General features: G+C 45.8%; 1 protein-coding gene across 1 annotated transcript in view; it reads right to left on the bottom strand.

The window, feature by feature from the left end:
• Positions 1 to 1,144: 1,144 nt before the first annotated feature.
• Prep (prolyl endopeptidase) overlaps positions 1,145 to 15,869 on the bottom strand; it is a 96,369-nt gene continuing 81,644 nt past the window's right edge. The window contains exons 11-15 of the mRNA XM_021174398.2: positions 11,957 to 12,093; positions 9,579 to 9,673; positions 6,933 to 7,064; positions 4,430 to 4,586; positions 1,145 to 1,902 (exon numbers count right to left, since the gene is read on the bottom strand). Of these exons, the coding sequence (XP_021030057.1) occupies positions 1,608 to 1,902; positions 4,430 to 4,586; positions 6,933 to 7,064; positions 9,579 to 9,673; positions 11,957 to 12,093 (816 nt within the window). The 3' untranslated portion in view covers positions 1,145 to 1,607. The remainder of the gene's footprint in view (positions 1,903 to 4,429; positions 4,587 to 6,932; positions 7,065 to 9,578; positions 9,674 to 11,956; positions 12,094 to 15,869) is intronic.

Here is a 15,869-nt window from a genome sequence, read left to right as displayed (position 1 = left end):
GTGTTGAGCGGTGTTTGGTACGCCTTAGCAGATGTGAAAGAAAATGCTGTATCTAGTCTCAGATCACAATTTGATAAAAATTCAAGGAGCAACAATGGGTAAAAGGCGTATGTGTGTGATCTGGACGCAGTCACCGGGACGATCTGTGTTGCAACTCTGTGTACAGTGAAGGTATTCCTTTTAATCACATCTGATAAAGTAACATATCTTTTTCTTATAAACTAGATATCACCATTCCCAAACCGATAGGTAAAGGAACGGCATGTTGTGAGATGTTAAAACACACCCAGAACATAATTTCTAAAGCCTAGGTTTGAGGAGTTTGTATTGTTCCCTCAAAGATTAGCAGGCTGGGGTAGAGCACATGGAAACATGACTTCCGTACAGTGCGATTGCATTCCTGAGAACGTAACCTGGGAGGGACAAAGCTTGGGAAATGCTGCTGGCCCCAGGTTATAAAGGGAGATTGGGTAAACGCCTCTGTTTGGGCAGTTTACTTGCGTTGTTTCATTTCTACAAATACTCTGTAACCAAGTCAATACACGGGCAAACAGGTGAATAATCTTAATTTTCAAGTCCATAGTTTCTGTGTCTGTATGTGGATTCTGTGCATGGTGTAAGCATGCGTGTGCAGGTTTGCCCATCTGTGCACGTGTACATGGAGACAGGATGTCCCATGCCTTTCTCTGTCTCCACCCACCTTACTGCCTTGAGACACTGTCTCTCAATGAACCAGAAGCTCACCATTTCCGGCTAACTTGGTTGGCCACTGAGTGCTCAGGACCTGCCTACTGCTGCCCCCACTGCAGGGGGTCACAGGCACATGTAGCCTGTGCCCAGCATTTTATACACGTGCTGTTATTCAAACTCAGCAGTCCTCAGGTGTGCAGAGCAAGTTCTCTTGTCCACGAGGCATCCAAACCAGAATCTTATCTTTACCTGGATGGGTAACAGTGGTGAAGGCAAGCAGTCTCCCACAGCTGCATCCATCGAAGCCAGACGAGGTGGAGAGACTCCGCCTCTTTTCAGTGGTACTAAGATTCTACTTGTTGGAAACTAACCTGTTGCATAAAGACTACATTCTTTATTCTGATCGTCATCTGCATTTTGAGGGCTGCCTCTCAAAGGAACCAAAACTAAAGCCTCCCACTCTTAAATAGCATTTATTAGTATTGCAGTGGAGACTCCCTTGAGGTCTCCCNTTTATTTAAGGTTATGTGCTATGGTGAGAGAACTTCATTGAGCTATTATATATGGGTATGCCCAACTATGACCTTATTAGATCCCTTACGAATATTCACAACATGTTCACTGCCTTTTAGTTTCTTATACAAACATGCCCCCCTTCCCCCTTTTTAATATATGTGCCTGGAGAGAGTGGGAAAAAAAACAAACAAAAACAAAACCCAAAACATCAAGGGCTTGCTAGAAAGAAGAAGCCTAGAAAAGATAAAATCCCCGTGGCAGTTCTGCTCAGCGGCTTGCTGTCTGTGAGCAGAGGCACAGTGCTCACGTAGGGCAGCGTTCTGCCCAGTGGTTTCTTGGTCAGGATGGTGTGAAAGCCCTTGAGGTTTTCTCTGTTTGGTGGGAGGAACTGGAAATCCCATTTACTGGATCCACTCGATGTTCAGGCACCGTGCTATGAACGCAAACATATCCGAGACTTCTTCTATCACTTTGGCAGTGGGTTTCCCAGCCCCGTGGCCGGCCTTGGTGTCCACATGGATGAGCAGGGGGTTGCTCTGCTTCCGGCTGCGGCCCACGATGTACTGAAGGGTGGCAATGAACTTCAGTGAGTGCAGCGGGACCACGCGGTCGTCATGGTCAGCTGTGAGGAGAAGCATGGACGGGTACTGGATGTCGTCTGCCTCCGGAAGCTTCACATTGTGCAGTGGCGAGTATCTATGAGGCAAAGGGACGTCTATGAGGATGGATACCAAGAGCAGAGGCTACACAGAGGGCCTTCACGGAGGCCAGCGGCCAGCGCCGCCCACCGGCGCGTAGGACCTCACTTCACTACCGAGGACTGGAGCTAACAGTCCAAGGGCCACAGCAGCCTGCACTGCCATCATTTATGCCACCACTGTTGAGGACTACAGGAAACTGGGGAGCTGTGACATTTATTTAGCTCTAACCTTGGAAGGCTGTAAAAAATAGGAAGTCACAGGCCCCTGAAATAACCCAACTGCTTAAGAGTTTAACATTTTGTAGTACCTGCTTAGCTGTTTATCTGCTGAAGGATTTAGAACTTGCCCTGACTGGCACTTCTCTGTCCTTGAACAACTCTCACGCTTGTACCCCAGGCTAAGTGGAGCTGTTCTAGGAATGACTTGCCTATACTCTGGCCTGGCTGCTAATCTGCACAGAGGGGCTTTGTCCAGCCCCTGGACATCAGGCAAATGGAGAGAAAGCAGCAGGAGGCTCATCTGAGGTGGACGGTATGTTGCTTAAGAACTGAATTAGCCTGGCAGTGGTGGCGCACGCCTTTAATCTCAGCACTTGTGAGGCAGAGGCAAGTGGATTTCTGAGTTCGAGGCCAGCCTGGTCTACAGAGTGAGTTCCAGGATAGCCAGGGATATACAGAGAAACCCTGTCTCAAAAAACTGAATGAATGAATAAATAAGTAAATAGATAAATAAATATTAAAAAAAAGAACTGAATTAAAGAGTGGCTGACAACAGTTTAACGAGAGGAACACCTAGGTTCTTTACACTCTGCACGTTATTAATAATGTTTCCATTTCTAAGTTTTGCACTAATGAACATAACAATTTGTTTCAGTAGAGACTTTTCTGAATGAAAGATGGAAACAGTGTGACTCCTGTTCCTTTTATCACCAAAGTAAAAGGAGCTCAAGGCTTGCTTCTTAGCTGTGTGGGGTTCTGGATCTGTCTGACCAACTCCTGTATATTGGTTAGTTCTCTGCACATTGTGAAATAATGTCTGTTAAAATTCAGAGAAATTCTGCAGAAAAAAACCCACTTGACACAATTCCCAGCTTGCTACAGGACCTGACACTCCCAGGATGGCCTTCTCTAGCTGATGTGCAGGACTGAGCTCTAAGCTCATGAAGTAGGAGCAGGTGAATGGATAAAAGGGAGACCCAGTCTTGAACAAGCAACTTCAGAGCACTGAGATCTGAAGTAGGAATGCTATCAATTCTTTTGGGACTTTCCCCCCACTTTCCAGTTCATTTAGGAAGCGTCAGATGCTGGGAGCATTTTGATGACTTTGACATAGAAAGTTCATTAGGTTTCAGAGGTCTTCGTTCCCCAGATGTATATATCTCCAGATAACGAGAATTGTGGCTTCTTTGGACACAGTTATACCAGTGAACATCAGTGAGTAACCATAAGACTCAGAGTTAGCCTTTTTCTCTCTCTGAGATTAAAATTTAGTTCTTTCACAGCCTTTAATTAAGACACTTTTCATGAGGTTCTAACAAGGGAAGTTAGCTATTAAAAAAAAAAAGACAAATTAAAAAGTTGTTTTGAATCAAAATGTATGATTCTCCAAGAAAACTGCAACAGGAAATACGGCTGATAAACAATCTACAACCGTCACACGTGGGACATGAGGAAGGAAAACATCTCACTTATGTCCCGCTATCACCAAAGCTGTTGAGGGCTAGGAAAGAAAGAAGTATACCAACTAACGCACTTAACTTCTAATCTATGTGGGTATACTGAGAACCAAAATGGCTTAGCTCTCTATGTTCTTATTCAAGAAAGCCAATCTTCACTGGGCGGTGGTGGTGCACACCCTGAATCCCAACACTCGGGAGGCAGAGACAGGCAGATTTCTGAGTTCAAGGCCAGCCTGGTCTACAAAGTGAGTTCTAGGACAGCCAGGGCTACACAGAAAAACCCTGTCTCGACAAAACAAAACAAAAAACAAAAAACCTGCCTTCTCTATTGATTCCGTTTTGTATTAATTCCAGGTTGGTAGAATAACACATAATAACCGTAGCAGAGAATAAGACTCCTGTCATTGAGTAAGCAGGAGTCTGCACTGACTCAGCTCGGTTCTCTACTCCAAGTCTCTCCAGGCCAAGTCAAGGTGTACTGTCAGCACTTCTACTGGGGAACTCTGGGAAAGAATTACTCCCAGAATCCAGCTGTGGGCAGAATTCAACCTCATATGGCTGGATGGCTGAGGTCTCCATTTCTTTCTGAGTCAGGGCGGGTTTCAGGTTCTCCATGACCCCTTGCTGTCTGAAAAATCCCTCCACAGCATGACCTAGATTAGTGCTTGACAGGGTGGCCCTTGCCTAGCACCCGTAAGGTCCTGGCTTCAATTCTCAACACTGCAGACAAACAAACCCCAAGGAGCATAGTGGGTTCCACCACATCTGTGACTTTGCTGACTATGGCCACTATCACGAGATCAGACTCTGAATAGCATCTATATAAATATTGAGGGAAACGTACTTGAGAAGCCATTCAAAGTGTTGTTTGCTGTCGGAGCACCCGTAATCAGTGGTCCATGCATGGCCAATGGTAAATTTGTGGAACTTCAACATGTCCATCACTCCAACCTGGGCAATAACACAGCCGAAGAGGTCTGGACGCTGATTTGTGCAAGCAGCTAAAGACGAAGAGAGAAAAAAGGGAAGTTTTTTTATCATTAAACACCGCGATGAACCCAGTCATCTCTAGGATGCTGGATGTTCCACCCATTCTTGGAACAGACAAAGTGGTCAGAGATGATTCAGCCATTAGTGTCCAATGAGACCAAGAGGGGAGAAAATGTGGAGTCTTACCAGGAACATTTATTTATTCCTCAACGTGAGCATCATACCCAACTTGCTTTCACAGGGGAGAGAGATTTGAAGGACTTGTTTGCACCTCAGAACCAGTCCAGAGCAGAAGAGGGGCTGAAATGCGGGTCTAACTGATACTGGCACAGTCTATCCTGTCTTCACAAGTTTTGTTGTTGCTTTAATAAGACAATCTACTGAATACTTGCCAAGCAATATTTCCCAGTAAATAAAACTAAATTTGCTGGGAGAGAGAACTAAATGAGCCGTTATGGGAAGGCAAGACAGTCAAGTCAGTACCACTAAGGCAGGTCAGAGGCTCTGACATGGAGTACAGAGCCGGAGGCCAGGAAACAACAGTCAAGGAGACTGATCGGAAGTACATCAGAGTTGTGTGACTAGGAGTCAGTCAGAGATCTGGACTCTTCCTGTCTCTGGCAAAAACCCTGCAGTTCACACTCTATTCTGCTTTCATCACGTTAATAAATAGCACAGAAGTCTGAGCCATTCCCTTAGAACCCGACTCTCTCAGTTGGGCGTGGGAGGGTTGGGAATGTGCACTGCCTAGAATGAGTGTGCCCGCATCCTGATGCAGCTCTGTGGGCTTCTCAAAGGACTTGGCTTATAAGGCATAAACACAGCACAGTTACTGGGAGAACCAGTAAATTACAACACAGATCTCATGATGTCTGCAATGCCCTTTCCTTCCGAGCCTTGGACTCACTCCTAGTTCTGCCGAACCTCTTGTTCGTAGCTCGGAATACATCAGAATCCAACTACTTATTACTTCTGGGGCCATGCCTTGGTTTGAGCCAGTGAGGCCTCCCAGCTACTCAGGTTCACGGGCCTGACCTTCTGTCCATCTTCACAAGAACTGTCCCGAAGGCTTCTCATCTCCCAGAGTACATTCAACGTCTATCCTGGTTTAGCCTCGGGATACCTGCCTAGTCCTATGAGGACATGAGCCTCCCCTATCACTTGAGGAGCCCATGCTAGTCTGAGGGCCTTGACTAGTGTCTCATTCATCCGACCAGAGATAAGGCTCTGTGAAGGTCCAGACATCTGTTCTGCTGATCTACCTACGCCTCACATCTCTACACATGCCTGGCATTTCGAGATGTCTAGCAAAACTTGCAAGCTACCTAATGTGGATCCTAAGACTCCAACTTGACCCCTGAAAGACCAGGAGGTGTTGTAACATTTGAGTCACCCCTCCGAGCACCACCCTTTCCAAATTTAAACAAATTATTTTGGATGACTATATTTTTATATCCGTGAGCTAGCTAGGCACTTACTTATTTAACATAGCTTGGGATTAGCCCCAGGCCCTCGTGTATCTGGCAGGTACTTTAGTATTAACAGCCTACAAAGCATTTGGCTTTGTGTTCTACTGGGGAGAAGGCTAAGCACAAAAATCCATGTTTTGAGATGCTCGGCATGTCTCAAAGATGAATGACCATCCTTGAACTTCCAAGAATGGTGGACCGAAAACTGTCATTTATACACGTACCAAGGTATAGACCCTCACACCAGTGCATGAGGTCTCAGCCAACAAAACCCAGGCCTGCCGTGCACATCCAAGACTATGGCCGTGCTTCTGAGAGGATAAAGAGTAAAATTTCACTAACCACCAAAGACAGACAGTGCCAGGCTCAAGGCCAGCATCAATATCTTCTGCTTGTATGAACGCAGTGTTCATTAAAAGGCCGACAAAGACAGTATATCCACCACAGGGTGCTCAGCACGTTTCAACTATTTATACCAACTACTCCTTTTGATTCTGTATTACTCCTAAGGCATGGGTTCCTCTTGGGTGCCCCTCTCTATGCCCAGGACCATATCATACACTGCATACTTCTGAACAATGTTCTGTGAGGCTCGAGTCTCACTAGGTCTGAGTGGTACAATCAGGGGGCAGTCAGCTTCAGTCCTGAGGTGGCTGACTGCTGCCAATCTGTGACTTTAGCGTGTAGGGAGTACACTGGTCAGAGAGAGCAGGCTGAGCTTACTCAGTATGATGCAGGTCCAGACATCCTGGTTTTTTGTTTCAGATGTGCGTTCCACTCTCTCTATCTACTACTACCCCCATCTGTGAGCCGCAAAGTTAAAGGGAGTTGTCAGAAAACCCCGGAAGGACTCGGCTAGCGATTGCCTGAATAAGACGCAGGTCTCACCTACTAAGAGGCCGCCGTTGGAGCCTCCGTTGATTGTGAGCCTCTTGGGAGATGTGTAACCTTCCTTGATGAGGTACTCAGCAGCACACTGGAAGTCATCAAAACAGTTCTGTTTGTTGGCCAAGATACCACCTACACAGTGAAAGACAATTAGAGACAATGAGAGACTGCTCCCCCAAAGCAAGTAACAACTACAAGAATTGCGAATGAGGAGAGATTAGGTTTCCACTGCTGACCGATCCCAAGTATGGCTGTTTAAGCCACATTTAAGATGGGTGCGCCTCCATTTCAATATTACGGACGATGGAGAGCTCAGTACCACAACTGGGAACCCACATGGTGAATGTGTATTTTATTAACAAACTGTACAACTTATTAGTTAGACGCCCCCAGAGAGAAAAAGATCGTGTGACATAAAAAGAATCTCTACTTTAAGAAGCTGAATGAGAAATGGACCAACGACTCTTGTGGCCATCAGCCCTCCGAACTCCACCTAGCACAGACCACCGGAAGCTAGTGACACTGGCTGTTCACGCTTCCTGCTATGGAGAACTCAACCTTCCTCTAGGCAGTATTTGAGAGAGAAATGGTCCAGCTATGCTCTGCCACTAATGCAAAAGACACCGGGATCGGCTGTTAGAGGAGCTGCAGCAGGGCTGGGCTGCAGCAGGGCTGAGCGGGAATCCTAACTGTCAAGTGTCACCTGAGCACCATCACCCACCACCTGTATGTAGCCCCTTCCTGTGTATGAAACCAGTGAAGTCACTCAGCGAGAAAGAGTCACAGGGTCTCGGAATCCTGAAAGGGAAGGCCTCAGAGGACAGCTGCCTGCAGTAACTGCCTGTGAATGAACACAGCAGACCCAGATCTAATTAGATAGTCAAGATTAACCACTTGTGCAGAAATTCAATTAAACATGAAGCAGTGTTACTGAAAGAAATTTTTTTTAACATCAAAACAAATGTTATTAAGATTTTAATAAGCAATTACTGGTGAATTAGAACAGCTAGGAATACTTAGCTTCCAGGAACAATAGCATTTGGTGTGTATGCCTATTTTTAAAAGTGCATTGCATTTTAAGCATATGAAGAGAATGGGAATTGGACCCATCAGCATTCTGCACACGAGGCTGGAACTGCAGAAGGTCCCCTCTGCTCCATTTACTAATGCTTTGAAGCATTAAACAACAACAACAACAACAAAAATCCCCAAACTAATTCAGTCTTACGCTCCAGGCGGCTGTTCCCAAGGCTTTGGACAATGGTTGGTCTAATTAATGAGTGGGTGTAGAAAGCAGACCAGGACCAAGGGCAATGTCCCTGATAGACCGTGGGGTCCATTTTCCCAGAGGGTGAATCTGGTCCAGGAGGAGTTAGACTCAGGAACAAGGTCTGTGGTCAGAATATTGTGTATATGAATATATACAAAATTAGACGAGTCAAACAGGCTAGCTCAGTTTGTGAATCTGGGTTGAAATGAAATTTATGCTAAGCATATATACTTTTTTCCCTCTTCAACTATCTCTTTGTACATAACGCATTTAGGGTAACTGAGATCCATCTTCTATCAGGTCAAAAATCACAGTCACTATTACAGTGTTTCAAATATGGTGACAACTGGGTATTTTAGGGGCACTCAGTCCTGCTGTGACGCTCCTGCAGTTTGGGTGACATTAGATTGCCCATGAGTGTGTGCTGGACACCTTGGCCTCTGCAGCACTAGAACCTCCTAGGAACTAAGGAATCTTTTTATAGGCTCACTCTTGTTGCTGAATTGATGTAGAACCCCAGAGCCGTGAGCCTTGCAGAGTGGGGAAGAATTGTCTTTGATGTTCCTGCAGTGAGAGAAGACCCCTGCTGATTGGTGTCTACGACAGACAACCCCTAGCACTGCTGACCACTCCCACTTGGTCATGTGGTAAATGAATGCAGATGGCAGTTTGGGAAGTAGAAGGCTGGAAGGAGAGCTGTGTGTGTTCTGTACCACGAGGCAACGGACCACACAACTGAAGAACAGCTCCAGTCACATGGAAGTCTGGACAAGGGTGTAAGAGGCTCCATACAGAAAGAATGCCTCAAGAGGCCAGGAGACAGATACAGAGAAACAAGAAAAGGCTATAGTATAGAATCTGTGTCTAAAGGCTACTTTCTTAGCCTTCTCAACACAATGCTAGGCAGACAGGCCATCTCCGAATGCTGGGAGCCAGGACGGGTCCACACTGGGAGCAGGAAAGCTATGGGACCGTTCCTTTTTCTTAGCAGAAACTAGCCTGCTTTGACACCTCTTTTGAGACAGCCAGGTAATGCCAAACTGGCAAGCAAGACCATCAGGAGAACTAGATCACAGAAGCCCCCAAAGACTGCCCCCTACAGCAACTCTGTGTTGCTGAAAAAAATCAAAAATTCCACAACGATCTTCTGAGGAATATGTCTGAAAAATTGTGCTTCCTTATCCCAGGCTACAGAGGAAAATAACACGAAAGAGTTGTTTGTGATGGGGGAGCTGTGCATGCAATGTGTCTGAAAGGGCTCTTATTCTGCCGAAAAGCTCTCGCTTCTCTCCACCCAGCTTGTTGGAACAGGACGATCAGCTCGACCCATGCTTCAATCAGGCCAGACTCTTGGCTCTGCAGAGAAAACAGCTCACCTTTATGCCACGTCTCTCCGTATTCACCGCCGCCTCTGATGTTAGCCACCGCAAGGACGCCGCCCATATGTCTCACAAAAATGAGCCTGGACACGCTGAGAAACAGAGATGACAGTTTAATCTTCCAGTGATTGCCTAGCAAGCACCAAGACTCCTCCCTCCATCTCAAGGCAACACTGTATCCTAAGAACACAGCAGGCCGAACTGCATCCAAATAGAAGCCCAGTAATAATTTTTATTATGACTTGACAGAAATGAAAGACGTGTAACTTCTGATTACCATTTGCCTACAAAGCTCATGTACCTCACTGTGCACTCATATGTCATAATGCAGACACAGGGGTAACCAGAGGCCCGCAGGTCACACTAGTCTATCTTTGCAATGACTATCACACGGCAAACGGACTGATGTAGGCCAGGAGGGAGTGGAGCTGGCCTCCTAGTCCCTCTGAGAGTGGACCTGTCAGCAGGCGACTGTGTCTGCACTGATCAACTTGGAAAACACCAAGCTCCTTCTCAACCAAGTGTGCATTTCCACTCCTAAGGAAACAGAGAATAATTATGTAATACACGATTTCAAAGGATGGGAGACCACAAAGAACTGGAGAGGAATAAGCTTTGAGGCTGGAAAGTATGTTCTAGAAATAAAAGACTATTATCCAGAAAAAAAAAATTAAACCTTTTGGAAACCCTGGATTTTATTTTCTTTTCTCTCTGACCTAAGCATGTGTAGTAACATCTTCCTATTGTTAAAGTTACTTTGCTTTGAACACTATTTCTGATGTTCTTCCTTTCCTTAGAGGCGAGGGTCGGATCACTGAGGACATGAAAGCTAGTCAGAAGGAGGTAGACAGCATCAGACTAACCATACCCAATTAGCCAAGATGTCTTAATGATTTGGTCTTCACATATTCATGACCTCTCTTGAAATTATGTCGTCCACTCACTACTGAGAGCAAACAGTCTAGGGATCCTCTTGATTCCTGACCTACGCGTCTAAAAGGAACTTACTGTACAAATGGACAGACTGCTAGCTTTAGACCCGGTAGATCCACTTGGGGATCAATGTGGTCTCATTCCTACTAGGATGAAGGGACCAGGGAAGAGTGTGCCCATCTCATTCTCATTGGCTGGAGCATGTGTCACCATCCCTGCACCTCCACAGCAGGGACTCGCACTCAATGGAAGCTGCGTATAAAGAATGGCAAACAATGCCATAATTTGGCTTGGCTAATAGTCATGGACTGGTTTGAGTTTCTAGATCAACTGTCTCAGATTCAGTGTGGTTTGTGATGGGACCACAGAAATGGCTGAGTTAAGGAGACAGCAGGCCAGAGAAGGGTTCAAACAGTGAAACTGCTTCCTTCCAGCCTCACTTCAGCCTGTGCTCTGGGTAGTGCCACCACGGTGACATTTGACTGGAACCCTCATCACGAAATACTGCTCTATCATGATGCTATACAAGAACTCCCTTGTTCTGCCAACCAAAATAAACAGCCAACTCCTCAGATTGTCCCATCTCAATTAAAGGATTCTAAGGGCATGAGCCATCGCTCAACTTCATTAAATGTAAAGTAATGAGCAGTTTGCAGTTATTGAATGTCCAAAACAATGTTTAGGGCAGCGGGTGGATAGATATGAATTAGTTTGTCCCAGTCACCATCAGTCCACAAATCTCTTCACAGATAGAAAAGATCCAGGGTGAATATGTGGATCAGATTTCAAATGAGCGCTACTCAAAAGTAAGCTTAATGCTGAGGCCTCAACTACAAAATCCTTTTATTAAAAATACTCAAAGCAAATCCTATTTCATACTAGGAATGGGATATTGAGATTACACAAAAACTGACAGGAGTTATTTATACAAATAATAGCAGTGGACGTATAAGCATCTGTTACCTAGAAAATAACCACAGAACAGTTTGAAATGCATGAGGCATTTAGAGTGTTCAGAAAACGTATTTATGACTAAATATTACTACAATGTTATTTTAGGCCACTGCTGAGAAAGTACAATCATTAGCTATGAAAGTATTTCTCTGAAGAGATGCAGAGGGTGGTGATATGCTGCCCACGGAGACAGGACAGGAGAGGCTCCTTAAGACCGAGGGGCATGGGGATAATCTCTAATAACCACGTAGCTGCTACTGTGTAACAGCTGTAGACTCCACAGCTACTTCTCCAACAACCAATCCTGCTGAGGGCATCAAATAATGATAGTAAAATGGGCTTGTAAAGGTTCTGCAGTTCCTAATTAAACATTAAAGTAGTTATCTAAAGTCCTGCCCCTCTCTGAAATGCCACCAAGCGAGAAACATGTGATTTAGCAGATCCCCACTATGCGCAGATCACACCCAGGTCATGTGTCTTGTGCTTACCTGTAGTTGGGTGTAATGGAGATGTTGAAGCCCCCGTAGCCATATAAGAAAGCAGGGTGTGAGCCATCCAGCTTTATGCCTTTTTTATGCACAATAAACATGGGAATCTTGGTGCCATCCTTGCTAGGGTAGAAAATCTACAACAAAGGAAAGCAGAGTCCTAAGTTACGTACAGTGCTACGTGGAAAAGGTGCACAGTTTTAGAAGCGAGAACAAAAAGTTGCCAAATTCTCTATCCAACACACACAGCAGCAGGGTGAAAAATCTAGCACTGCCGCGGGGCTTGCAAGGTGGTGAGGCACGTTTTCATTTCAGAGATGGTTGAGAGCAGAGAACACGGATGTAGGGACTGGGAGAGGAGCCCGAATTCATAACCCATCACTAGCTAGGTGCTCTCAGACAGGTTGTTCATCTTCTTTACCCTCGGTTTTTAATCACCCAATGTACCCACCATGAAGCCACGGAGGAGAACGGGCATGCAGAGCTCTGCTGCTCACTGCCTCATGCTGGGAAGCCAGGCTCTGCCAATCAATTTAATCTAAGGGGACATCTTGTCTTAAAGACAAATTTCCCGTCCAACTTCCTCTCTAAAGGTTAAGACACTCAATATGTCTTCATTCTTCGGCGTTCAACTATCAAAAATTTTTTTAGTGAGAACAAAAAGCATTATCTCAGAGAGCTGCCGAGGGACATCATGGAATCCTATTATTCTTGGCTAAACAAAGCCATTTTCTCAGTGTTGGTAATTAAGGCTCAGAAATCTTTTCTAAATCGGGGACATCTAGGGCAGATTCAGTCAACATTTCCATATCCATTGCTTTTGGGATAGAGGACTGAAAGAAAAGGACGAGGAAGGGAACACTGGACAGCTGCAGTGCAAAGTCAGAGTAAGAGATGAGCTACAAACAGCAGATAAGCAGGCCGCTGTAAATAGCTTCTTTGAGAAAACATGGTATTTTTACTGCATGTGGCACCGGGAAGAGGCCTGGCTCAGCCGGGCTTGAAGCATCCTGCTGACCTTGGTCACAAAGGAGGGCACTGAGCTCCTCTGCTTTTAGATTAGAGTTACACTGCACCAGAGGCTTTTTAGGGCAGGGCTCTGCATCAGAAAGCTGCCCCAAAGCCCTCAGAAGCAAGTGGAGGGAATCAGGGAATCAGGGAGGGGAGAGCAGGCAGAATGGATGGACTTTAGGGACAGGTGGTGTGGGAATGGCTGACTTGGTTGGATTTTTTTCTCCAACTTCACACAGGTTATGGTCATCTGGGAAGAGGAACCTCAACTTAAAAATGCGACCATCAGATTGTAGGCAAGTCTGTAGTGCATTTTCTAGATTAATCACTCTGTGGGAGGGGCCGCTGCTGGTGGTCCAGGATGGTATAAGGAAGGCCTCAGCAAGCCACAAGGAGCAAGCAATTTCAATCCTAAAAACACGCACATTGCTCCTTTTCTACTGATAACAGCCCTGTGAGCATCTTGGAAATTGTCATTAAAAGTAGTCAGGGCTGGAGAGATGGCTCGGTGCTCTTCCAGAGAACCTTAGTTTAATTCCCAGCACCCACAGGGTAGCTTACAATGATCTGTAATTCCATTTCCAGAAGATCTGATAACCAGTTCTGGCCTCTGAGGGCACCAGATATACACATGGTAGAGACATACATGTAAGTAAAATGCCCACAGTACAAACAAGAATACAAACAAACAAACCAAATCAATACAAGAGTATAGGCATTCCCATCCATCATACACTGGCTTCTTTCTGAGGCCACTTTGCTAGGTCAGGAGAAGCCAACAGACTCCTCCTTTCACAAACCTCACTGTGCTCTGCATTGAGTCTGTACCTGTGGTTTCATGTTTCACAGGCACGGAGCCCCTAGCTAGACCTGCAGACTCTGTACATTTCTGAGATGATCGCCTTAGTGACCTCTATCACTTCTAAAGCTCTGAGGACATTTAATCCTCTGTGCTGTCTTTATTGCCAGCTTTCCTTGCCTTTATTTTTCTTGCCCAGTTTGGGACTCCTGGTCAACCCTGTGACTGCCACTAGCTCCTGAAGCCCTTTAACTCTACTCTCAACCTGTTGGCTTCTCTTTGCCCAAGGAGCCAGATCCAGGAAATGCTAGTCACCACAGCACAAATGAGCTATCTAGGCTCTGCCTGCGATGACCCTCCCATTTCCATGTGAATTCCTCATGTCTCTTTTCACGTGTCCTTCCTAAATGTCTCCTTACTCCCACCCCTACCCAAGTGGGTTCTAGAGCAGCTGCTTCTGATTTTTCTACTCTCTTCCAGTCGCACCGCCCTGCACGGGCATTCCCCCTTTCCTTCCGTATCCCATCCACCGTTTCAGAGGCCATCTATCTGAAGTTCTCGAAAGTTCTTCTCCAAGCCCACTCCACCTCTGCTGCCCCATAGCAAGAAAGATCATCGGGTCTTGGCTTCTTGGTTCCCTCCCTCCTCCTCCACTACTGCCCACTTCCAATTACCACTTAGGCTTTGGAATTCTCTCCCTTTCCTGGGCATGTGAATAGATAGACTTAAAGTGTCTCTTATCCCATAAAACAAAACAAAGCCTTCTGTATGACCATGCTTGCTCTTCGAGCTGACTTTCCATCTTTGACTTCCTTCCGACTGACCTATAATCAGAGTTTACCCATCTCCTCCCTCCTGCCTCTTCTGTTCTGACTCTCCCTTTTCAAGAGTCATCAGTGAGGACTTTGTTTTTTTCTTCTCGCTCTTCTATACAATTTCTAGCCATGGCTACACCCTTTCCCACTTTGCCCTAAGCCTGGAAGCATGCCTATACATACAAATCGAGGTCACCTCAAAACATCTCTCCTTTATCTGCATCTATTCTTTCCTGGTGGCCACAGTGGGCATTTTTGGAAATCTTAATGGACAGGAAAACAAAGTGCTTGTATGGATCCATCAGGTGCCCACTTGAGAGGCAGAAAAAGGCCGTCATTCTGGACTAATGGCTTATCACGTAGCTGATAACACCGTTCCCATCTTCCTGCCGGGGCACAGCACAGGCATCATCCAACAGACCCACAAAGAACCTGTGGTGGGTACACCTCTTACTTTAATAGATTATAAGCTCCGTCCACCCAGGAGTCTATGGTGGAAGATGTCAAGTGCTAGATCTCAAGAAAGACTATTTTAGACATGAACCTTCATCAAGTATATTGCAAACAGAAAATACGGACATGGTAATCCAGGGTTAAACAGTAAATTAAGAGAGCCCTTTTTTTTCCCCCTATGAAGTTTAAGTATTTTGGGATCCTGAGGGGCTAGAGATGGTTCTGCTCTTTGTTACTGTTTAAAACAGACAAAAGGGTGGGCCTTCTCTTAAGAAAGGCCCAGAATTCTGACACTGAGCAGGGCAGGCAGCCAAAGGAAACCTCACCTGCCCTAATGCTCTTGTTTTATCTAGGTGCTATATAAAGTACCCTTCTCAATGAGCAGCTACATCTATCTCCTATGAGCAACCCGCTCACCCAGACCCTGGTACTTAAGTACCTAGTATATTTAGGTCTTAGATAGTAGTTAAGCTGTGCAGCTGCCTGGGCTGGTTCATAGTGCCAAGACAAGACAGAGCAGAGAAGCAGTAGGTGTTAGGGATGAAAAGATAGCTGTTCACCAAGATGATGTCCCCTGAAAGAGACCACCTGTCCTTTGAGCAGTGGCTAATGCTTAAGTTCAAAGCCTGCAGTAGGAGCTTACTGTCCTGAGATGGGGTTTCCTAGGGCATTCTCAGTGGAGGACCAGACCCCAGCCATCTAGGCCATTAGAGGACCTGTGTGACTGTCACTTCCACATAAGCTAACGTAGAAATCAAATGAGCTCAGCTGGTGGAAGTAGCCAGGACCAATTACAATGACAAACATGAGGACCAGCCATCCCTGGCGGAAGCAG

The sequence above is a fragment of the Mus caroli genome, chromosome 10 (genome assembly GCF_900094665.2).
Source record: "Mus caroli chromosome 10, CAROLI_EIJ_v1.1, whole genome shotgun sequence".
Lineage (NCBI taxonomy): Eukaryota > Metazoa > Chordata > Mammalia > Rodentia > Muridae > Mus > Mus caroli.
This window is presented reverse-complemented; position numbering and strand designations above follow the sequence as displayed.